Here is a 24,894-nt window from a genome sequence, read left to right on the forward strand (position 1 = left end):
TCTTTTTACAGACGGCACATTCTTTCCCTCTGGTTTTTGAGTCCGTCTTTCTAGGCCCCTCTTTTATAGTCTAAAAGGCAAGACAAAGGGAAAGGAAATTTAGCATGACTAAAGGAAAAAAAAGCGATGGGGAATGATCCCCCTTACCCCACCAGGAGTACTGGTCTGCTCATGACCCTCCTGCTGATCGGCGCGTTGGACACTCTCCTCCTCCATGATGCAGTGGGATAGAGAGATTCCACAGGATTCAAAATCCGGCTTCCTAGAAGGCTGGCTGGGCTGCTGCTGACCGTGCGCCTCCCGTGGGTCAAAATTCCCTCGGTTGGGTCCTGCTGGAGCTATCTGCGGCCATAAGTAGGGAATCTACTTCCTACTTCCAGAACGCACACTGCGTGCGTTCCAAATACCGGAAGTCTTACAGCAGAGATCCGGATCTCGCTCTGCTCGCGAGATTTTGTCCCCCTGCGAAGCGTGGTGAGGAGGGAGGCCCCAGCCCGCCTGAACACCATCAGGAAGGACCGGCGTGCCAGACGCACCTCCCAGTGCGACCGGGACTGCAGAGTAGCGGCAAAACCGGGACCCCAGCAGCTAGCACCAGACTTCCGCCGGCGGCTACTTGAGGAGACTTCCGCCAAAACAGGTAACCCCACTCCAAACAATTCTCAGGGGCCCTGCAGCCAAAAGCTTTCTTGCTCTCCACGAACCGTCATCTGTCTAGGACAGGAAACAGTGGTCTTGGGGCCATGCTCCTCCTTATGAGCTCTCCACGAATAAGGCGCAGTTAAAAGAAAATATGCTTTTGGAATGGTTACTAGTTACAAATTTTTACAAAAAACCCAGGTTAGGAGAGCTGACAGGTCCTCTTTAGGTATTATCCGAACACATTGCTGCCTACATGCTTTTAGAGGGTGCTTTAGATGCTTCCATCTTCTAATATATAATATTCTAATATATCTCTTCAAACTATGAAGAAAGTATGTGGTCATTAATATTTTGAATTTGCACAAACCGCTGCAAACTCCCAGCTTTTGCATGGTGCTACCTAGTTTGAGGGGTATTCACATCACTGTTCTGATCCATCAGAAGAACAGAGAAAAAAAAAAAAAAAAAAAAAAAAATCGGTTTGCACTAAAAAGAACTGATCTGGCTTTTTTTTTAGCATCATTTATGCTCCTTCTGTGTCAGTTATATCAGAGATCCGTAGATTCCTGTGAGGAGGACTTTTTTTCCTATCTAAAATAATATATATATATATATATATATATATATATATATATATATATATATATATATATATATATATATATATATACACACACTCATAACTGATGCTCAAAACAACGGATCCGTTTTTTTAAAATAAATTTTCTGTCCTTTGACGGATCAGAAGAACGGAAAACAAAGCAGTGATGTGAATGCCCCCCTTAACTAAAAATAAAATAAAAAATTTTGCAATTGTATTTCTTCATAGTTAGAAGAGATATATTAGAATATTATATATTAGAAGATGGAAGCATCTAAAGCACCCTCTAAAACAGGGATGTCAAACTCGTGGTCCTCCAGCTGTTGCAAAACTACAACTCCCATCATGCCTGGGCATACTACAGCTATCAGGGAATGATGGGAGTTGTAGTTTTGCAACATCTGAAGGGCCATGAGTTTGACATCCATGCTCTAAAAGCATGTAGGCAGCAATGTGTTCGGATAATACCTAAAGAGGACCTGTCAGCTCTCCTAACCTGTAACCATTCCAAAAGCATATTTTCTTCTAACTGCGCCTTATTTTTTACTCTGTTATCACTACTGGAAATGTGCAAATGAATTGAAAACTAGGGTATTAGCATTCCCCTTGTAAAAGTGTGCCCCTGCACTGCAACTTCCAACACTGTTAGATTGCAAAGAGCATATTCCCAAATGATCACAGAGTTTGTTTATAAACTTCTAGTAGGAAAAACAGGGGAACAACATAATGAAGAGTTCCAGAATTGTTACTGTTATAGGCAATGCACAGTTACTAAAACCTATTTATTTTTGTTAATGTATTTTCCCACTATTAAAAATGATCCTATCTTGTGAAACTGTAGACCATCATTCCATACAAGTCTGATAATTGTCAAAGAGCAGAGAAGATTGCAATAATAAAGTTGAAAGAAAGAGAGAGATTCCTACCAACATCCGCAGGGAATGGAGGCTTGAGGCGGGGCTTTCCTTGCTTTCCTTCAATGCTCTCGATCAAAGCAGTTTCCTCTCCACAAATATAGGCTCCAGCTCCTCTCACCACAAACACATCAAAATCGTATCCTGACCCACAGGCATTGCGTCCGATAAGGCCTGCAGTATATGCTTCTTGGATAGCGACCTGATATAAATTCAGAATGAGTTAATGGAGCCTTCTACCTTCAAATTATTATTGTATATATTTGAAAGCATCATTGAAGTGGTTGTCTCATCTGAGACATACCGGTAAGTAGCCAATTGCCAAGATATGCCACCAATGTCAGAAAGGTGCGGGTCCCACCCCTGAAATGGGACCCCCAAAGTGAGTGGAAAGAAGCCGGACATGAGTGGATGCAGTCGAATTGTTCATTTGTTACAACGCGACTGCCAAAAATTGTTGTGTGCGCTCACTGTGCTATTTTCGGAACTCCCCAAAAAATTAATAGGGAGTGCGACACGCATGTGTGCTGACCTCTCCTTCACTTTCAGGGTCTATTCTGGAGACCCACACCTATCTGACATTGGTGGCATATGCTAGTGATATACTTTTCATTCCTGGCAGTACCCCCTCCACTTTAACCGACAGGACCAAGCAGTGAAGATAAATTCATGCGTCGCTCTGACGTCTGAAGTTTTTGGCAAAAGAGCTGTACATGTCTCAATATCCAAATGTGCTACAGTGAGACTGAGGCCAGGCGCCATGTCTAATGCCCGGCCCTGTCAGTAAAAGTGGCAGGGGCATGGCTGGGAATGAAAAAAAGCAGAGCCTCGAGCGCATGTTATAGGAAGGGAAGATAGTTCAGATTACCTGGGGCAAGATAATGGAACTGGGGAGGAATGGAAAGAGGGATTAGAACCGTTCAGAAGGAAAGGTGTAGGGTAAAAAAATATACATAAACCTCTAAATTGTATGCATACTAATGCCAGAAGCCTGACTAATAAAACTGGTGAACTGGAATTAGTGATGTGTGAGGAGAACTTTGACATAGTGCGAATAACTGAGACATGGCTGGATGATAGCTATGACTGGGCAGTTAATGTACAGGGTTACAGTCTGTTTAGAAAGGATCGCCAAAACCGGAGAGGGGGAAGTGGTCTGCCTTTATGTAAAGTCCGGTCTAAAGCCCACACTCCGGGAAGATATAAGTGAGGGACGTGAACATGTGGAGTCACTGTGGGTAGAGATACATAGATGCAAAAGCAATAATAAAATAAATACTGATAGGAGTTTATTAAAAGCCACCTAATATACCAGAGTCCACTGAAAATCTACTACTATGGAAAATATATGACACGGCAAATCACAATGAGGTCGTTATTATGGAGAACATTAAATTCCCAGATATAGACTGTGAAACCGAAACCTGGGAATCTCATCAAGGAAGCAGGTTCTTGGGAATAACCAAGACAAATACCTTTGCCAGCTGTTTCAGGAGCCAACTAGGGACGGCCATACTGGACTTAGTACTAACCAATAGACCTGATAGAACAGACGTGCAGGTTGGGGGACACCTGGGAAATCATAGTAGTAATAATAAAATAATAATAATTATTTTTATATTATTATTTTTTTTATTATTATTATTATTATTATTATTATTATTATTATTATTATTATTATTATTATTATTATTATTATTATTATTATTATTATTATTATTATGTTTCTTCAGGGAGACACAAAAACACCAAACTTCCAAAAAGTTATTAGCCACACTAACTGGGACAATGTCCTTGGGAATAGGAATGCAGCCACAAAATGGGATATACTGTATTTTTCACCCCATATGACACTTTTTTCCCCCCCAAAAGTGGGGGGAAATGGCAGTGCGTCTTATGGGGCGAATGCTGCCATTTTTTACTCTGCAATGTATTAGCGGGGGAGGGAGGAGGCGCTGGAGGCTGGCAGTCACTGTACTCTATTACACCAGGCCCCACTCACACCAGTATTCAAACTCCCGTACTAGCAGGAACTGTAGGCTGGCCGGTCATTCACTTAGTCAAGGCGCAGGCTCCGCCTGCTTCATTAATAAAGTGGGAGGAGAATGCGAGTGAGGAAGTGAGTTACCAGCCAGCCTGCAGTGCCTGCTAGTACAAGGGTTTCATAGCGAGTAGTGGATTTCGCTATCTTGCCTACACTTTACATATGAATACTGGTGTCAACTTGCAGGACAGATGTCAACTGGATGGACAGATGTCTTTTATCGGCCTTATAAACGATGTTTTACTCTAAACGATCACCCTAATCACCACATCCAGAATCCGCTTGTTATGGGAGATATTTTCCCAGGCTGTAAAAAATGCAAATCTTTCTCCCACCAAGCTTCGGACATCGTTGTTTGTCTTTTGATTTATTCTCTTGGGAGAACTTAAACAAAAACCTCCTGATCTTTTTGGAAATGTATCCCTTTCCATCACCCTGTCTCCTCTTTTGCTTTTATGAAAGGAGGCTGTGACATACGAAAAACAGAACCGAATCCCTTTTTTTTACCAGAAGCTTTATCTAATGGTAAACCACAGAGTCTAGTCCCTTCACAGGGAATAGCACATAATCTAGACTTACAGCCTTGCTCCCCCTCCAGGACTTTAGCTAGATAGCCAGTCTTGCTGCATTAGACATTGCTGTGGCCCTAGCAGAAAATCTGACTGCATCAGAAGAAATCAGTAGAATCAGTAGAAAAATCAGCTGCTTTCTGAAAGGTAGGGACAGACACTAAATTCTTCTCTTGGAGCCTTGTCTTGTGTGAGATTTTAATTGCTCCAACCATAAATTTAGGGATCTAGAGACCCACAAAATAGCAGTGCTAGGCCTGAGACTAGTAGGCCTGATCATCAAATAACCTCCCACAGCCCGGCAAACGGTTCCGCCCCCTCCCCACGTCATAGTGTACCTTATAGAAATGCCCCATCCTTCTTCCTGTCTGCGGCCAGAAAACTCGCGCAGGCGCAGTACCGCCTGCGGCCTGCGCGATTATCAACCTCCTGAGGGCAACAGCCTCAAAAGTCTCACTGGGCATGCGCCGAGCCCAGTGATGTGACCCGAGCGCTGTTGCCCTCAGGACGTTGATGATCGCGCCGGCGCAGGCCGCAGGCGGTACTGTGCCGGCGCGAGTTTTCTGGCCACAGACAGGAAGAAGGACGGGGCATTTCTATAAGGTACACTATGACGTGGGGAGGGGGCGGAACCGTTTGCCGGGCTGTGGAATGTTATTTGATGATCAGGAGGAGTCACTGAGCACTGCAGGGGGGCGTCACTGGGCACCGGAGAGTGAGAAAAACGCCCCCTCTGGGCACCTTGGACCCTAATTAGCATAACATAAAAATAGCTTTTACATCAAAACTACTAAACGAAATAAAGTAAAAAGAAGAGTCCTGGAAATAAGCTACTTTAGTCAACATAGCGATGGTGCCAGCTTAAATTCATAAAAGGAGGTGATAGAATCCCTTTAACTGCAGTAGGAATAAATAATTTCCTATCTGGGTTTCTCCATTCCTTTTAAAGGGGTTGTCCGGGTTCGGAGCTGAACCCGGACATACCCATAATTTCACCCAGGCAGCCCCCCTGGTGTTAGCATCGGAGCATTTCATGCTTCGATGCTCTCACTTGCCCTGCGCTGGATCGGGCACTTTTATTTACAATAACACTACGTCACTGACTGATGGGCGTGCTTTAGCGCTGCCCTAGCCGTTTTACAGGCTAGGGCAGCGCTAAAACCCGCCCATCAGTGCCAGCGACGTCACCGGACTCACTGCTGGGCGGAATTCTCCGCCTGGTAGCACTAAGGAGAGATCAGTTAGTCACTGGAACTCCAGAAAATGCCTTTGCACTGCGCGATTTAGCGCAGGGCAAAGGAGAGAATAGGAGCATGAGCTGTTCCGATGCTCAAGTCAGGGGGGCTGCCTGGGTGAAAATGGAAACAACCCCTTTAATTAAAGCTTCCATGTTATTATGCACCCATCCTGTTACACCTAGGACCTAACCCTTCAAAGGCCTGGTCTGCAATAGTTTTAGGCTGCTTAACCCCTTAGTGACCACCCATACGCAGTCTAAGCGATGCACGGATACGACTCTCACATGAGAGCCACGCTCCAGCTCTAACAGCCCAGACCAGCAGGAGTGCCAATCAGGGCTGTTTAACGCTTTACATGCCGTGGGCAATGGCACCCGCTACATGTAAAGTGCTGACAAAGGGAGCGGACTCCCTCTGTCTCCCATTGGCACCCCATAAATGCGATCACGAGGTGACTGTGTGTATAAAGGCTAGCTGGGTTCTGATATAGGCCCCAAACCAGCCTTGAGTATTTTCCAGCAGGCTGTGTCTCTCTAGCACAGCCTGCTGGTCAATGTCAGTATAGCACTGACATTAAAATGTTATCTGTTATAGATCACTTGTGGGACTATTAAGTGGTTAAAAAAAAAAAAGATATGGATCTTGAAAGCAGCAATGCAAAAAAAGGGGTTTTATTTAACGAAAGTAGTAAAACAGAAAAAAAAAAAAAAGATATGTATTTGGTATCACTGTAATCGTACTGACCCAGAGAAGATAGATATATTGTTTATACCAAAAAAAGAACGCCGTAAAATTTATACCGTAAAAACTCAGTGGCAGTATTGCCGTCTTCCCATTTACCTCCTAGAAAGTTTATAAAAGTCAATCAGAAAGTTATGTGTACCCCAAAATGGTGGCATTAAAACGCCAACTTGTCCCACAAAAAACAAGCCCTAATACAACTATATAGATTAAAAAATAAAGTTAAGGCTCTTGGAAGAGACGATGGAAAATAAATAAATAAATAAAGAAGAAAAAACACTTGGTCAGTAAGGCCCAAAACAGGCAGGTCACTAAGGGGTTATTATCTTCTGAGTGCATAGTTGCTCGGACAGCCTTTAATAAGTTCTATACCCTGAGCTGAAAAAAGTGCCTTCCCTGCTGTGTCCTTATCTGATGAATAATTACCATCCGATTTATTCTAGCTAGAGTCTCTACCACAGTGTTCCTCAGAGGATTCTAAGTCCAGCTGTTTATTACCACTGGGTACCTCAGATGTTTGAGGAAGAGTTTGCTTTAAGGGCTTAAGTGACACATTCAACTCTGACCTCTCCTTAATACTTTTGGACATACTGTGTGCCTCTTCCAAAAAGAAATTAATCCACACAAGATTAACATATTGACCCAACATAAGATAATGGCAATACTCCCCTACATCCAATACATCCAATAAAATAAGGAAAATTGGCTTCTACCTCACAGGGTTTTTAGCCTTCCCCTGGATCAACTTGCAGGATAGCAGGCCGAACTGGATGGACAGATGTCTTTTTTACTATGTTACTAATAGGACACAATAAAAAAGTGCTAAAGGAGTGTGCATTTAAAAACATGAAAATGGCTGGAATGTAGAACATACAGAAGGAGGAGCTTGCAACTTAAAAAAAAAAAATCACAAAATCGCATGTGGCGATTCATATTAGTGGCAGCCCCTGGATCTCATTGCTATGTGACCTTGGGCACTGATGGCAATTGGATCTAAATAAATACTATATTAAGTATGTGGATCAGACCAGGAATAAACTGACCTTGATCAGAGGTTGAGGTTAGGCTCACGCTGCACAAGTTACAAAGCAGCTGCTGAACTCAATCTCCAAGAGGAGGTGGGATAGTGCGAGCGCTCCATTGGTTTACAGCACACACACCGCCTCATCTGGGTATCTATGGTAACCAGAGACCGTTGGAGTAGAAGTAAGGTCTACTTGCATCATGAGCACAACTAGTAGCAAACAAACAGTAATGTGTGATCAAAAAAATATAATATACACACACACACACACACACACACACACACATTTAAAAATAGGATGGATAAATACTAGAAAAGCAAAAAAATTCAATAAAAATAAATGCAGTACACGTAGATAGTGATTTATGAACACACATATTTTGGTGTACAATAAAACAAATACTTATAAAAATGTCCCAATGGAACAAACAAAAGCCATTAAAAAAAAAAAAAAAAAAAAAAAGTCCCCTGGGGTTTGTTCGGGCAATTAGATGTTGGCGGGCCGCATTTGAACAGTAATCAAAAATATTTTCAAGAGTTTCATTAAAACCCATGAGGGTTATGGAAGCAGTTTTAAAAACCAAATACATTACTTGTCTCTTAAGAGTTTATCGTGTTGGGAGCTGTTGGTGCTACTTGTTTGATGGGGGGGGGGTGACTCTGAAATAGGAAAAGTTGCAATTGTAATGAGCAGCAACATGTCTGGAGATGGTGTTTCTCACAAAGCCATTGGACACATTATACACCTGTTTATTAATCCACGCATTCAGCGTAGTTGTAGTTCCTATGTATTGTATGCCACATGTACATTCAAGTAAATAAATGACTAATGAGGAGGCACAGTTGAGGAATGAGAGTGTGGACCCACTGTGCCAACTAAATGGTCTGACGTGGGGCTAACCCCAAGAACATTCTGGCGCTTCCCTGCTATTCACCCCTTTAAGCCCAATACAGGGATATGAACTTGCTGGACATTAGCAGTCAAGAATATCTCCTGGGATAGTACCAGTGTAGTTGTCCCTGACTCCAGTGGGTCAGCTGCCTTCGTTGCAAGCACCAGGAGCTCAGGTTATAGAAAAACTACCAGAAACACAGAAGAAAAAAAAAACAGGTATAGCCTAAATAGTCCCGACTTGAAAGCTGTTTTTGGAGATTCAGGCAGCGCACAGTTAATGTAGTTGAGGTTAGACAAAGGATAGGCCTGCAGTCAGGGTAGTGGTGAAGTACACACAAGGCAGGGAGGCTGGAAACAACACTGGAGCATAGACTGGGTAGAAAGACTTTATTAACTTAAACATGAACTGAACTTGGACTTGAAAATGTAGGAGCACACAGGCAGGATGAGTACCATACTAGAACATAGGAAATAACACAGGATAAACGCAGGGAAACTGCAACAACAATGGACTATCAACAAAATGCTGGTCACCAGGGAACCTAAAGCGCAGGTACTGCCTGGATAGGGTACCTTCAGCCATTGGGTGGGAAAGGTTTTCCAAAGTCTTTTTAACAAGCTGGAGGTGAGCATCAGACAGGAGTATGGAGGCAGAAGAATGGAAAAAAGCTGACACATTCTATTGCTTTAACATGAGGGATATTGCTATACAGTTCCAAGGTCACTATTGCAATATCAGAAATGGAAACCAACATACAAGGGACCAACCACAAAATGCCCAGTACCCAAAAGAGTTTTATTCTAAAGGGAATCAAATTCATACGCTTATTGCTGTTGGCACAGGTTTATCTCAAGATCAGTTGGACTATGATAGGAATGTGGTTCAATCAAAGCTTTACCAATCTCTATATGGGGGCATTTAAAACATCTTTAATCTACACTCCATCGCTGGTCCCCAACACATATTTTACAAACGGAATGGACAATCAGACATGGACAAATTTATTGTGTTCTTAAATGACTACCAATGTGAATTTAAGTTCACTGTCACATCTCCTGAGACAAGTTTGGAACACTTAGATCTTCTACTGATAATGGTAAAATTATTTTATTATTATAAGTAGATTTTAAGAGCTTGTTAGGTTACCGAAGCCCCATAATAAAAATTATGTTCCGCACGGGCAGTTCCACAGGCTTAGACGAAACTCAGACTGACTTTCTCGAAGCCGTGATATAAATAAGATTTCAGGAGAAAAAAAAAATACCCAAAGAATATTACTGACGAAGCTCCCAAAAGAGCAAAACAGCTTTAATCAAAAGTAGTGCATTCAACTGAAAGTGAAGCCAAAGAAGGACGACGATACCAAGAGCAATCAGAGCCACACTTTCAGCAAAAATCTCATCACCTATAATTAATCCCATAGTAAAACAGGATCTATTCTGGATGAACAATGGCAGATACAATTGAACAATCCCAGACTGAAAAATAGCCTCCCTAATCATCTCCACATAACCTTTAGATGCAATACGGCAAAAGAGCACATAGCCCCAAGTAAATTTAAAGTTATAAAGAGGAAGTAGTAGTAGCCAACTCACTGTTTCCCCATTTGAAAAGGGGCTACAAATGCAGCCAATCCAGATTTAAATGTTGTAGTTCAAGTCCTACAACAGGAGAAACGTTTAATCTATGCATATTTCTCAGCTGTGCCTCCTCATTCATCTATTTACTCAAATGTACTTGTGGTCTACAATACACAGGCGGAAATACAATAATTAAGGAATGCATAAGCTCCAGAGTAACATGTCCAATGGCTATGTGAAACACAGTTGGGAGATTTATCAAACCAATCAGATTTCACCTTTCATTTCTCATAGCTCCTTTGGAAAATGAAGGGTGGAATCTGATTGGTTGCTATGGGCAACTAAGCCAGTTCTACTTACACTAGTTTGATAGTTAACCCCCAGCGTTTCCCACATGCTGCTGTTCATCACAATAGCAACTGCTCCCATTTCCGAGTCAACCCCATCAAACAAGTAGCACCAACAGCTACCAACACAATAACCTCTCAAGAGACGAGAAATGTACTGGATTTTTAAAACAGGTTCCTTAACCACATGGGCCTTAATAGACTTTTTGAAAATATTTTCGATCAGTTTATGAAATGCAAACCAGAAACATCTCTACTGGCCTGAACAAACCCCAGGGGCAGTGAGCCACGGATCAGTCACTCATGCTGGACCCTCTGTATGGGTTTTGTTTGTTGCATTGGGACATTTTCATAATCTATCTACATGTATCTATATTTGCTTCTAGTATGTGTGTGTGTTTATGTATATGTTTTGCTTTGATTACTGTTTTGCACACTCTTGGCATTCTCTTGTTGAGCTTCAAGAGGTAGTCACCTGAAATGGTTTTCACTTCACAGGTGTGCCCTGTCAGGTTTAATAAGTGGGATTTCTTGCTTTATAAATGCGGTTGGGACCATCAGTTGCCTTGTGGAGATGTCAGGTGGATACACAGCTCATAGTCCTACTGAATAGACTGTTAGAATTTGTATTATGGCAAGAAAAAAGCAGCTAAGTAAAGAAAAACAAGTGGCCATAATAACTTTAAGAAATGAAGGTCAGGCAGTCCGAAAAATTGTGAAAACTTTGAAAGTGTCCCCAAGTGCCGTCACAAAAACCATCAAGCGCTACAAAGAAACTGGCTCACATGCGGACCGCCCCAGGAAAGGAAGACCAAGAGTCACCTCTGCTGCGGAGGATAAGTTCATCCGAGTCACCAGCCTCAGAAATCGCAGGTTAACAGCAGCTCAGATTAGAAACCAGGTCAATGCCACACATAGTTCTAGCAGCAGACATATCTCTAGAACAACTGTTAAGAGGAGACTGTGTGAATCAGGCCTTCATGGTAGAATATCTGCTAGGAAACCACTGCTAAGGACAGGCAACAAGCAGAAGAGACTTGTTTGGGCTAAAGAACACAAGGAATGGACATTAGACCAGTGGAAATCTGTGCTTTGGTCTGAAGAGTCCAAATTTGAGATCTTTGGTTCCAACCACCATGTCTTTGTGCGACACAGAAAAGGTGAACGGATGGACTCTACATGCCTGGTTCCCACCGTGAAGCATGGAGGAGGAGGTGCTTTGCTGATGACACTGTAGGGGATTTATTCAAAATTGAAGGCATACTGAACCAGCATGGCTGCCACAGCATCTTGCAGCAGCATGCTATTCCATCCGGTTTGCATTTAGTTGGACCATTATTTATTTTTCAACAGGACAATGACCCCAAACACACCTCCAGGCCGTGTAAGGGCTATTTGACCATGAAGGAGAGTGATGGGGTGCTGCGCCAGATGACCTGGCCTCCACAGTCACCGGACCTGAACCCAATCGAGATGGTTCGGGGTGAGCTGGACCGCAGAGTGAAGGCAAAAGGGCCAACAAGTGCTAAGCATCTCTGGGAACTCCTTCAAGACTGTTGGAAGACCATTTCAGGTGACTACCTCTTGAAGCTCATCAAGAATGTGCAAAGCAGTAATCAAAGCAAAAGGTGGCTACTTTGAAGAACCTAGAATAGGAAAAAATTTCAGTTGTTTCACACTTGTTTGTTATGTATATAATTCCACATGTGTTAATTCATAGTTTTGATGCCTTCAGTGTGAATCTACAATTTTCAGAGTCATGAAAATAAAGAAAACTCTTTGAATGATCTGTACTGGTCTGTACTGTAGGTTTATAATGTAGGGCATTCTAAATCCAATTTATTAATATTTTGCTATTTATTTTGTGATTTATTTTTTATTTTTAACACAACAGTTACAAGCTCCTCCTATGTGTCCTACAATCCAGAAATGTTTTTCTGTATTTAAATGCACACTCCTTAAGCACTTTTTATGTCCTATTGTATCTGAAGATGGCCCAGAAACGCTTTGGCATGAATACAGCATTTTCTGGCTCACCTTTGGACAGCGCCTGAACTTAATTTTTCACTGGATTTCATCTAGTTCCATTTCACATTCCTGATGCAGGGAGGAAGACCCGGAGGATAATAATGTCCCTAAGAATGCACTCTCCCCTCCCACAGATAATTGGGGAAAAAAAGCAATTTGAGGCCCAAAAATAAAAGTTTGACCTGGTCTGACCAACCTGAAGGTTTGATGCCTCATTGTAGAACTCTCCTCTGATGTAGATGTAAGCAGCTCGTGCCCCCATGCTGCGACCAGCAACCAGACATCCCTCCACCAACTTGTGGGGATCATGCCTCATGATCTCACGATCCTTACAGGTACCTGGTTCACCCTCATCTGCATTCACCACAAGATACTTGGGGCTGAAAGATCAAAAATCAGAATTACTAAAAATCTGCACAACTTAAAATTTTTTTGTCTGCTGAGAAGTCCAAACATCAGTTACAGCTACACAATTGAGATACAGGGCAATAGATGCACAGTTCTTCCATATCCCTACCTATTACAAGGGGTCTTCAAAAAGTCCAGCACTTTCATCATTTAGTTGGAAACGGTGAGGATGGGAGCTGTAGTAATCGGTCATGGCTGAGAGTGTCATATCATGTGACTGGCAAGCCAACTGACCTTCCAATTTAGTATAAGAGTTGACATATTGTGGTGAAGATGGCTGCGAAATTGCACTAAAGAGGAAGGGAGTTCTATCATATACTTTTTGTGGGCAAACAGTGTGCCAGGAGCACAAATTCATCTCCTCGTGTGGATTCAGCATTGTAGAGTTGTCTATGAGTGGACTGAAATGTGTGACAGATGCAGAGTGCTCTTGACATCCTGCTACAGCCCTGAACACAAGTAATTAAAGGGAATCTTTAACGCAGATGTCCACGGCATCCCCCCTATTAAAACTGTGCTTACAATTTGTTCCTTACCATCATCGTTCTGCAGAAAAACACTTTTAATCCACATGCAAATGAGGCTGTGAAGGTGCCCAGGGGTGGAGTTACAACGGCCAGTGCCCAGGCCCCTGGGTCATTTTCATACAAAGCCACTCCCTCTCCGCAGAGTCTCTGCTCTAACCTCCCGTCCGCAATTCCGCGCATGCGCCAATGAACGCAATATCAGCATGTGCGCATTGAATGAGCAGTCGGGCCATCACAGTTTACCGAGCGCATGCACGAGGGGGAGTGGCTTCGTATGAAAATGACCCAGCTTCATTTGCATGTGGATTAAAAGTGTTTTTCTGCAGAACGATGATAGCAAGGAACAAACTGTAAGCACAGTTTTAATAGGGGGCATGCCGTGGACATAACACTGTTATTAGGGTAATAGGGTGAATCTGCGTGAAAGACTCCCTTTAAGATAAAAACCCTGTAACTGATTTGCAAAAACAGGAGAACAGTTGAGAGGTTGCAGGAAATCTAAATATGAGTGTTTGAAGTGTGTGCCAGATGGGTTCCTACGCAACTGACAGAGGAGCATAACCCTCAAAGAAGCTTTAAAGGGGTTTCCGAGAGTTTTTTTTTACTTTTGATCTATCCTCTGGATAGATTATCTTTAGCTGACCGGTGGGGGTCCAACACGAGGAACCCCTGTAAATCTGCTGTTTGAGAGCGGCACTGGAGCTCACAGTAGCGCCACGGCCTTCTCTCAGTTCACCAAACAGCGACGTACGTTTATAGTGGCTGTGCTTGGTATCTCAGCCTATCCCCATTGACGTCACATGGCCTAGGAAAAGCTGGTGAAATCCACAGCGCTCGTCACGTTCATTGTACATATGGCCTAGGTGCAGCTCAGCTCCACTGAAGTGAATGGAAATGAGCTGCGATACTAAGTACAGCTGCTTTATAATGTACAGAGCTGTGAGAAGGACGCCACACTACTGCGAACTCCAGTGCCATTCTCAAACAGCTGATCGGGGCGAGTACAACACGTGGGACCCCAGTCAATCATATACTAATGATCTATCCGATGCTTGGAAAAAAGTATCTCAAAGGAAGGTGACTATGTAGAAAAGTAATGTAATTTGGTTCTTAAATTCTAAATCGTTGAAAAAAAGTGTGGTACCGTTTTGAAAACTCATTATGTATGCATAAAATAGGAGTGAAAACAAAACTGTAGTTCCACACCACCTGCGCTGGTAAGGCATGCTGAACTGAACCAAAAAGGTATATTTCTGGTGCAAGGGACATTAACCACCTCAGCTCCCCTAGCTTAAACCCCCTTAATGACCAGACCACTTTTTACAATTCTGCACTACACTACTTTCACGGTTTATTGCTCGGTCATACAATTACCACCCAAATTAACTTTACCTCCTTTTCTTCTCACTAATAGAGGTTTCATTTGGTGGTATTTCATTGCTGCTGACATTTTAACTTTTTTTGATATTAATCTAAACTGACCAAAATTTTTGCAAAAAGATGACATTTTTCACTTTGTTGTAAAATTTTTCAAATAAAACTACATTTCTATATAAATTTCTCTCTAAATTTATTGTTCTACATGTCTTTGATAAAAAAAATAAAAAATTCAATAAGTGTATATTTATTGGTTTGGGTAGAAGTTATAGCGTTTACAAACTGTGGTGCAAAAAAAAAAAAATTTACACACTTTGACTTTCTGAGCACCTGAGATTCCTGAGGTTCTACAATGCCCAGACAGTAGAAACACCCCACAAATGACCCAATTTCAGAAAGTAGACATCCTAAGGTATTTGCTGATGGGCATAGTGCGTTCATGGAAGTTTTTATTTTTTGTCAAAAGTTAGCGGAAAATGATTTTTATATTTTTTTTCATTTCTTACAAAGTCTCATATTCCACTAACTTGTGACAAAAATTGGGTCACTTGTGTGGGGTAGTTATACTGCCCTTGCATTTTAGGGGCCCTAAAGCATGAGAAGTAGTTTGGAATCCAAATGCCTAAAAATGCGCTGTGAAATCCTAAAAGTACTCATTGGAATTTGGGCCCCTTTGCGCACCTAGGCTGCAAAAAAGTGTCACACATGTGGCATTGTCGTACTCAGGAGAAGTAGGGCAATGTGTTTTGGGGTGTATTTTTACATATACCCATGCTGGGTGAGAGTAATATCTCTGTAAAAGACAACTTTTCCAATTTTTTTATACAAAGTTGTCATTTTACAGATATTTCTCTCACCCAGCATGGGTATATATTGGCCCTGTCAATCAACATGCGGAGGGGGCGTCATTATGATAGGAGGATGCGGCTGCTACCAGCAAGTAGCCGTCCTACTTGCTGGTAGACAGGTAATTTACATATTATAAAAGTAAGTTTTTAGCAAAATCTACTGAACCAAAATGAATAATCACATTATGTATGGATAAATCGCAGTATAGGGATTATAAGTACACAAAAAAAAAATATATATGTTTAGTGGGGCGACAGAAGCCCTTTAACTGACAATTATATTTTCCATATAAAATTATGACTATTCACAAAATTATGTAAAATCGCTGTGGAATTTATCATCAGGCGGAACTGAAGCTCACCGTCCATCAGATGGTTTGTTCATAAAGCTCCATTTCAGACCTGTTGGGAAACCAGCACCTCCTCTTCCACGTAGGCCTGAAGCTTTGATTTCCCCCAATATCCAATCCACTCCTTTCAGAAGGATTTCCTTAGTCTTGTACCAGTCTCCACGGCTCAAAGCTCCCTTTAACCTGAAGGAAGAAGGTCAATGGTGATCATGAAACTGCATTGTAGCAGGACAATGCCAAAAGCACAACCTTACGGCTTACCGCCAATCATGACGACCATACAAATTAGTAAAAATTCGATCTTCATCACTCAGGGGCCCAAACTTGGTCTTTTTTGGTGCCTGACAAAATTAAATCAAATGGCATTAGATTATTGTAAAAAAAACAAAAAAAAAACAAATAGGATGGCCTTCTAAGATGCTTTCCCATTATCGGCAAACAATCCATTATTACCTGTTCAGGTGCTGTAGAGTTATATCTGAATAGAGAAACAACAGGTGAAGCGGAGGGGAGAGGCGAGCGCAGAAGGTGTCGGAGAGACAGTATCATCCTGCCAGAAGTCCTAGAAGAGAGATGGCACAAAAGAAAAATCCACATTTATGGCAGCCAATCTGGTGGCTGACCTTTCCATTATTGATCCCACTAATAAAAAAATGATCAGATTGGTTGACAAGATCTGGAGATTGTTGAAGGCTCTGCTCACAAGTGGTTGACGACTTACCTTTAAACGCTATATTTATAAAACAGTGAAAAGTGTCAGGCTAATGAACAATTAAACCTATGGATGCATTTACAAGTCCATTGTTTTAATGGACTATGTTATACTGGCTGTCTTAAATAGGACGACATCTATATTTGACAGCACAACGGAATTCATAGAAGTCAAATGGCTTGTTTTTAACATCCATGCTACAGGATGGCCACTTACAAGGAATTTGTTGCTAAGAGATGCTGAGGAGATGCAGAGGATCCCCTCCTATGCTGTACAAGGCCAGAGAACGTTGCGCTAAGAGATGCTGAGGAGATGCAGAGGATCCCCTCCTATGCTGTACAAGGCCAGAGAACGTTGTGCTAAGAGACGCTGAGGAGATGCAGAGGATCCCCTCCTATGCTGTACAACACCAGAGAACATTGTGCTTGGACAATCATTTGACTATCCTGTGCGTGTTTTAGGGGGTTGGCTGGGGGGGCTGAAAAAACCAACAAAATGCATATATATATATATATATATATATGGATATAAAATTTGTGACACAGATGCAAAATTGCCATACAATTTAACAGTTTTTAATAGTATTTTTTTCTGCACCGTCATGTAAATATGGCCTAAATGATCTACTTTCAAAACCTCAATAGGGTAGAGAGAAAGAGGACTAGCTGCCCTTGGCAAGCAATCGGACCCCAGCTTTCATTTCCCAAATGGTCTCAGAAAAATAAGAAATGGAATCTGATTGGTCTTCACGGTCTAATACAAGGCTTGACAAATCCCAGGCGCCAGGTCGACCAGGAATTTTGTCCTGGCGCCTGGGTATTTGCCCTTGCTTGAAAATAGGCCCAGCACACAAGCAGCCGAGCGCAGCCACTGGAGCGTTAATTGTGAATTAAGTGTCATGATCTGTACAGCGGCGCCCAGGGATCTTACTGCACTTACTATTATTCCTGGGTAGGGCTGCAGCTAACGATTATTTGAATAATCGATTAGTTGTCAACAATTTCATCGATTAATCAGGAAAAAACAACAAAATGACAAAAAAAACGCAATTAGACTTACCGGTAATTCCGTTTCCTTGAATCCACCATGACGGCCCACATTGAGATTGACCCTTGACCTCTGTAGGGGCAGGAACACAGAGAGTTTAAGAACTCCCCATCCCTCCACCTCCTCAGTGCTTTACAATTACCCGAAAGGTGGAACAAAAGTAAAAGGATATTGATCCATACCCTTAAACTCCTAAATAATTATCTGCATGTATATGCAATATTATATATATTTTTTTTTTATTTTTTATTTTTTTTAGGGAAGGGGAATAGTATGGGCAGTCATGGTGGATTCAAGGAAACAGAATTACCGGTAAGTCTAATTGCGGTTTTTCCATTTCATCCACCATGACGGCCTACATTGAGACATATCAGATAACTAAATGGGTGGGGATATCGCCTGTAGACCCTTCCGGCCGAAAAGAGCTTAATTTGCGTCCGGAAAATTAAGACGATAGTGTCTTACAAAAGTATTAGTGCTAGACCAGGTTGCGGCTTTACAAATCTGGTCCAGCGAGACCCCTCCTTTCTCGGCCCAAGAAGAGGCAGTGGCCCTAGTAGAATGGGCTTTAACATTACCAGGACTGGGTTTGTTCTGGATCTTGTAGCAGCATTCAATAGTGGATTTGATCCATCTGGCTATGGAAGACCTGGCTAACTTCTTTCCTTTATTTTTCCCTGAAAACTGAATAAGAAGATTGTCATCCACCCTGAAATCTCTGGTAGAATCCAGGTAACGGATAACTATGTCCCTAACATCCAGGAGATGTAACCTATCACTAGACCCTGAATGTTCGGACCTAGGGATAGAGGGTAGGAAGATCTCCTGCTCTAGATGGAAAGGAGAGACTACCTTAGGGAGAAAACCTGGGTCGAGAGTTAGACGGATGTGATCTTTGTTAATTTGGAGGTAGGGCTCTCTACAAGACAAGGCCTGGATCTCTCTAATGCGTCTGGCTGAGGTGATAGCGATCAGAAAGGCAGTTTTAAGGGAAAGGTGTTTTAAAGAGATCTCCGACAAAGGTACAAATGGAGGTTTTGTTAGGCCCTCTAGTATGATGTTAAGATCCCAAGTCGGAGTTCTGGATCTCAGAGAGGGTCTCAATCTTGAAACTGCTCTGAAGAACCTCCTGATCCATCTGTGGTTGGCCAGGCTGCAGTCATAGAAGGAGCTGAGGGCAGAAATTTGGACCTTCAAAGTACTAGGTCTCAGGCCTAACTCAAGGCCGCACTGTAGAAAGTCCAAAATTCTGTTGATGGAGGAGAGGTGGTGTCTGGGTGCTCAACTCCTAACCAGGAACAGTATTTCTTCCAGATCTTAAGGTAGATGGAGGAGGTCACCTTTTTTTCTACTTGCCCTCAGAGTAAGTATCACCTTTTCCGAAAGCCCTCTGCTTCTTAACGTCTCGCTCTCAGGATCCAGGCTGACAGTCTGAATATACCTGGGTCTGGATGAAGAAGAGGGCCCTGGACTAGAATATCCCTCTGGAAGGGAATCTCCCACGGATTTTCCAGCGATAGCCGTTTTAGAGTGGAGAACCAACTTCTCTTTGGCCATAGAGGAGCTATCAGGATGAGAGTAGTCGGTTCCTCCAGGAGCTTCTGGACGACCCGAGGTAGTAGTGGTATTGGGGGAAAGGCGTAGGCTAGTTTCCAATTTCATTGTATTGACAGGGCATCGATTGCCCATGGACTGTCTCCTGGGTTTAGGGAGCAAAAACAGTTTACCTGCGCATTTCTTCTGGAGGCGAATAAGTCTACCTCTGGACAGCCCCATCTTTCCGAGATTTTCTGGAAGATATTCCTGTTCAGAGACCATTCTCCTGGATCTACTATCTCTCTGCTCAGAAAGTCTGCTACTGTGTTTTTGCAGCCCCTTCGGTGGATGGCGGACAGAGATAAAGTGTTCTCTTCTGCCCAGGAGAAAATTATTTTTGCTATCTCGCCAAGAGGCCGTGACCTTGTCCCTCCTTGGTGACGCAGATAAGCCACCGTTGTGGTATTGTCTGACATTATTTTTAGATGTCGCCCTTTTAGAAGACACTCTCCTTTTAATAATGCTTCCAGGACTGCGTATAGTTCTCGGTAGTTGGAGGATCTGTCTCTTATCTCGGCGGGCCAGGTACCCTGTAGAAGATGATCTCCTATCTTTGCTCCCCAGCCTCCGAGGCTTGCGTCCGTGATTACTTGAACGACGGGATGGTTCCGCCACTGAAGGCCTCCTAGCAGTCTTCTTTTTACTTTCCGCCTGAGGGATCCGAAAAACCCTGTCTAGACTTACTTGTCTTCCGTCCCAAATAGTTAAGATCCAATTTTGGATTACTCTTGTGTGGCTTTGGCACCATGCCACCGAGGGAATGCAGGCGGTTAGGCTTCCCAGGAGACTCATGGCCTTTCTGATGGAGCAGTTGCGAGCCCTCTGGAATGTTCTGATTTTCTCTGTCAGTGCAGTAGCTTTGTCCTGAGGGAGGAAGGTCATCAACAGGGACGAATCTAATTCCACACCCAGGAACTTTAGTCTCATGGACGGGGTTAGGGTGGATTTTTTTTATATTTATAATCCATCCGAGGTTCTTTAAGAGTTCCGAGAATCTTTGGGTTGCCAAAAGGTTCTCGTATTCTGTCTTACCCAGAATTAAAAAGTCGTCGAGATAAGGAATGATTGTGATTCCTTCCTGACGAAGGCAGGCCACCATCTCTACCACGATTTTTGTGAAGACCCTGGGGGCCGAGGAGATACCGAAAGGGAGGGTGACATATTGGAAGTGATGGATAGACCTGTCTGGTCCTCTTAGAGCGAATCTTAGATATTTCTGGGAGAGATGATGAATAGGGACATGGTAGTAAGCGTCCTTTAGATCGATTGACGACATGAATGCCCCTTTTGGAATCAGAGGGATTGTGGATGGGATGGTCTCCATCCTGAACCTCCTGTATAGGATAGACCTGTTTAGGGGGTTTTAGGTTTATTATCGTGCAAAAGGATTGGTCTGGTTTTTTTACTAAAAAAAGACTGGAATAGAATCCTCTCCTTTCCTCTGGGATAGGAACCTTTAATTTCCCCTAGCTCTAAGAGGTCCTGGACGCCCTGCCAGATTTTCGGAAGATCTGATCTGCTCTGAGGTGTGATGCAGAATCTTCTTGGGGGGACTGATGTGAACTCTATCCTGTAACCCTGGGAGATTACGTTTAGCACCCAGGGATTTGAAGTTACCTGACTCCAGGAGGATAGAAAACCCATCAGTCGCCCCCCTACCCTGGCGTCATTGCTGTTTAGTTTGCCTATTCTGGGGATTGAGGATGAAGCCTCTTCCTCTCCCCCCTTTGGGATAGCTCCATCGGCCAGACTTCCCTTTCCCCCTGTAGGATCTCTGCTGGGGTTGGTACTGACGAAAGGGCTTCTTTTTTGGTTCTTTGTCCTCTGGAAAACCCTTCTTGTCTGCTGCTCCCTCTAGGATCTTATCCAGAGTGGGGCTGAAGACAAATTCCCCTGAAAAGGGGATAGAACAAAGCTTGGCCGTGGATGCCTTGTCTCCAGACCAGGCTTTCATCCATAAAGCCCGTCGGGCTGCATTAGAAAGAGCAGCATCCTTGGCGGAAAACCTGATGGACTCTGCAGACGCATCGGCCAAAAATGCTGTGGCGGAGCGGAGAAGGGGGAGAGAATCCCTGATCTCTTCTCTTGGAGTCTTGTTTTTCAGATGTTCGTCCAGTTCTCCAAGCCGTATATACATCGCTCTGGCAACAGAGGTAGCAGAAATATTAGTTTTTACCCCAAACATAGCTGCCTCCCAGGATTTTTTTAGGAGGCCATCTGCCTTTCTATCCATAGGATCGCCTAGCTGAGAGGAATCCTCAAAGGGTAGGGCGGTCTTTTTTACTACCTTGGCCACTTGCAAATCGACCTTAGGCGTCTGGTTGTATATTTTGCTTTCAGAAGGGTCAAAGCAGAGCCTATTCCTAAATTCTTTAGGAACGCCAAGTCTCTTTTCTGGATCTGACCATTCCTCCAATATCATTTCTTTTATATTTTCATTGATGGGGAAAACAATAGAAGACCTAGATCTAAGACCCCCAAACATTTCATCCTGTACCGTACGGGGCTTAGGAGTATCTTCAATGCCCATAGTGGACCTGACTGCTCGGAGCAGCTCCTCCATTTCATCAGCGGAAAAAAGGTATTTTTTATCCTCTTCTAGAATCTCTCCGTCCGACAAGGGTTCCTCATTAGGAAATTGTCTGGACGAGGCAGAGACCACTTCAACCTCTTCGCCCTCAGAAGAAGAAATAACGGATACTTTGCGTTTCTTAGAAGGGATGGGGTTGCTGGAGGGGGTAGATAAGGAGGCTAAAGAGGACTTAATCTCGTCTGAAATAAAAGACTTCATTTCCGAGAGTATATCTGGTTGCTCCTCTTTCCAAATCTCCGAAGTGCAAGGTTTGCATAGCCTCTTTTTATAATTTTCAGGGAAACGCTTGGAACAAGCACAGCATTTTAAGGGTTTTGTTTTGGTTTTTAACTCCTTGCTGCCCTGCAGAAGGAAGCAACCAGATATCCCAGCATTAGTAATACAGGCTTAAAAAACTGAAATATACACCCCCCAGAAGGGGACTCACGGTACTGGAGGCAGACGGATCAGGACCTTCCTGGCGGGGAGCAGGTGTCTCAGACATCGCGGTGTAGCAGGCGAGGGGCCGAAAGGAACCGCGGTCTTCTCTTTAAAAATCCCGGCGTCTGACGTCATCTAGCTGCGCCCTGCTTGACGGCGTAGGCCTGCGCCGCACCAGCCTACTAAGGGATACGTGCGTCGCCCGGCCCGCCCATAGAGACGCTCCATGCGCCGCCCCTGCTCCCCCTGCCGGACGCTAGAGCTCGGCCCTCCTCCAGAAGGAAAGGACGCCGAGCACGGCGCGCGCCGAGAAGCCGGCACCTCCAACTGCTTCCTCAAGGAGGGAAGGAAGTATGAAGGTATGGGGAGTACCACAGGCCTCGGCATAAGCCAAGACGAGGGTCCTCGATGCTCCTAGCTGGCCAGCCTTAGCCCCTGCCGCGGGAGGCCAGCTGGAGAACCTGTATAGAAAATAAGGTTATTTTATCCTCCATGAAGGAGGAACTCTCCACAGTGTTGGCCCCTGTAGGGGCAGGAAAGCACTGAGGAGGTGGAGGGGTGGGGGGTTCTTAAACTCTCTATGTGTTCCTGCCCCTACAGAGGTCAAGTGTCAATCTCAATGTGGGCCGTCATGGTGGACGAAATGGAAAAAGGGGTTTATATGATTTTACTTAAATTATGTTCAAAGGCCATCTTAAAACAAATTATGGATGGCACTGCTCTGGGGAGGGGGGGATCCGTGGGTGGCACTGTTCTGGGGAGGGGAGGGGGGATCTGTGGGTGGCAAGGTTCTGGGGAGGGGGGGGGATCCGTGGGTGGCACTGTTCTGGGGAGGGGTGGGGGGGGGGATCCGTGGGTTGCACTGTTCTGGGGAGGGGGGGGGGGGATCCTTGGGTGGCACTGTTCTGGGGAGGGGGGGGGGGGATCCTTGGGTGGCACTGTTCTGGGGAGGGGGGGGATCCGTGGGTGGCACTGTTCTGGGGAGGGGGGGGATCCGTGGGTGGCACTGTTCTGGGGAGGGGATCCGTGGGTGGCACTGTTCTGGGGAGGGGGGGGGGGATCCGTGGATGGCACTGTTCTGGGGAGGGGGGGGGATCCGTGGATAGCACTGTTCTGGGGAGGGGGGGGATCCTTGGGTGGCACTGTTCTGGGGAGGGGGGGGATCCTTGGGTGGCACTGTTCTGGGGAGGGGGGGGGATCCTTGGGTGGCACTGTTCTGGGGAGGGGGGGGGATCCTTGGGTGGCACTGTTCTGGGGAGGGGGGGGGATCCTTGGGTGGCACTGTTCTGGGGAGGGGGGGGATCCTTGGGTGGCACTGTTCTGGGGAGGGGGGGGGATCCTTGGGTGGGACTGTTCTGGGGAGGGGGGGGATCCTTGGGTGGCACTGTTCTGGGGAGGGGGGGGATCCTTGGGTGGCACTGTTCTGGGGAGGGGGGGGGGGATCCGTGGATGGCACTGTTCTGGGGAGGGGGGGGATCCGTGGATGGCACTGTTCTGGGGAGGGGGGGGGATCCGTGGATGGCACTGTTCTGGGGAGGGGGGGGGGATCCGTGGATGGCACTGTTCTGGGGAGGGGGGGGGGGATCCGTGGATGGCACTGTTCTGGGGAGGGGGGGGGATCCGTGGATGGCACTGTTCTGGGGAGGGGGGGATCCGTGGATGGCACTGTTCTGGGGAGGGGGGGGATCCGTGGATGGCACTGTTCTGGGGAGGGGGGGATCCGTGGATGGCACTGTTCTGGGGAGGGGGGGATCCGTGGATGGCACTGTTCTGGGGAGGGGGGGATCCGTGGATGGCACTGTTCTGGGGAGGGGGGATCCGTGGATGGCACTGTTCTGGGGAGGGGGGATCCGTGGATGGCACTGTTCTGGGGAGGGGGGATCCGTGGATGGCACTGTTCTGGGGAGGGGGGATCCGTGGATGGCACTGTTCTGGGGAGGGGGGATCCGTGGATGGCACTGTTCTGGGGAGGGGGGGATCCGTGGATGGCACTGTTTTAACTTTTACTCAGCCCATCTTTATTACTTTACAATGAAGCTCCGGTAACAGGCAGAGCGCCTGCTCCGCCCACTTTATGAATGAAGCAGGCGCGTTACGTGAGTAATGCCGCCCGCTCTGCCTGTTACCGGAGCTTCACTGTAAAAGTAAAAGTTACTGCCGATGACAGACCCTGACCGCCTGCTCCCGCCCCAGATAGCAACGAATCGGCCGATTATTCGATAACTGGATTCATTGACAAGAATCCTATTATCGAATATTATCGTTAACTTTGATTAATCGTTGCAGCCCTATTCCTGGGCGCCGCTCTGTTCTCCCGCTATGCCCTCCAGTATGTTCGGTCACTTGGTTATAGAAGGAGGAGACTGCCCTTGTTCTCCTGGGCGTCTCCTTC

The 24,894-nt window shown here is 44.8% G+C and overlaps 1 protein-coding gene across 2 annotated transcripts in view; it reads right to left on the bottom strand.

Annotated features, from left to right (window-relative positions):
- NDUFV1 (NADH:ubiquinone oxidoreductase core subunit V1) overlaps positions 1 to 24,894 on the bottom strand; it is a 106,388-nt gene that overhangs the window by 73,571 nt on the left and 7,923 nt on the right. For both annotated transcript variants that reach the window (XM_044298841.1, XM_044298840.1), the window contains exons 2-6: positions 16,588 to 16,696; positions 16,396 to 16,475; positions 16,147 to 16,317; positions 12,821 to 13,004; positions 2,170 to 2,359 (exon numbers count right to left, since the gene is read on the bottom strand). In XM_044298841.1, coding sequence (XP_044154776.1) covers positions 2,170 to 2,359; positions 12,821 to 13,004; positions 16,147 to 16,317; positions 16,396 to 16,475; positions 16,588 to 16,683 — 721 coding nt within the window. In that variant the 5' untranslated portion in view covers positions 16,684 to 16,696. The remainder of the gene's footprint in view (positions 1 to 2,169; positions 2,360 to 12,820; positions 13,005 to 16,146; positions 16,318 to 16,395; positions 16,476 to 16,587; positions 16,697 to 24,894) is intronic.

The sequence above is a fragment of the Bufo gargarizans genome, chromosome 6, assembly GCF_014858855.1.
Source record: "Bufo gargarizans isolate SCDJY-AF-19 chromosome 6, ASM1485885v1, whole genome shotgun sequence".
NCBI classification, from domain to species: domain Eukaryota; kingdom Metazoa; phylum Chordata; class Amphibia; order Anura; family Bufonidae; genus Bufo; species Bufo gargarizans.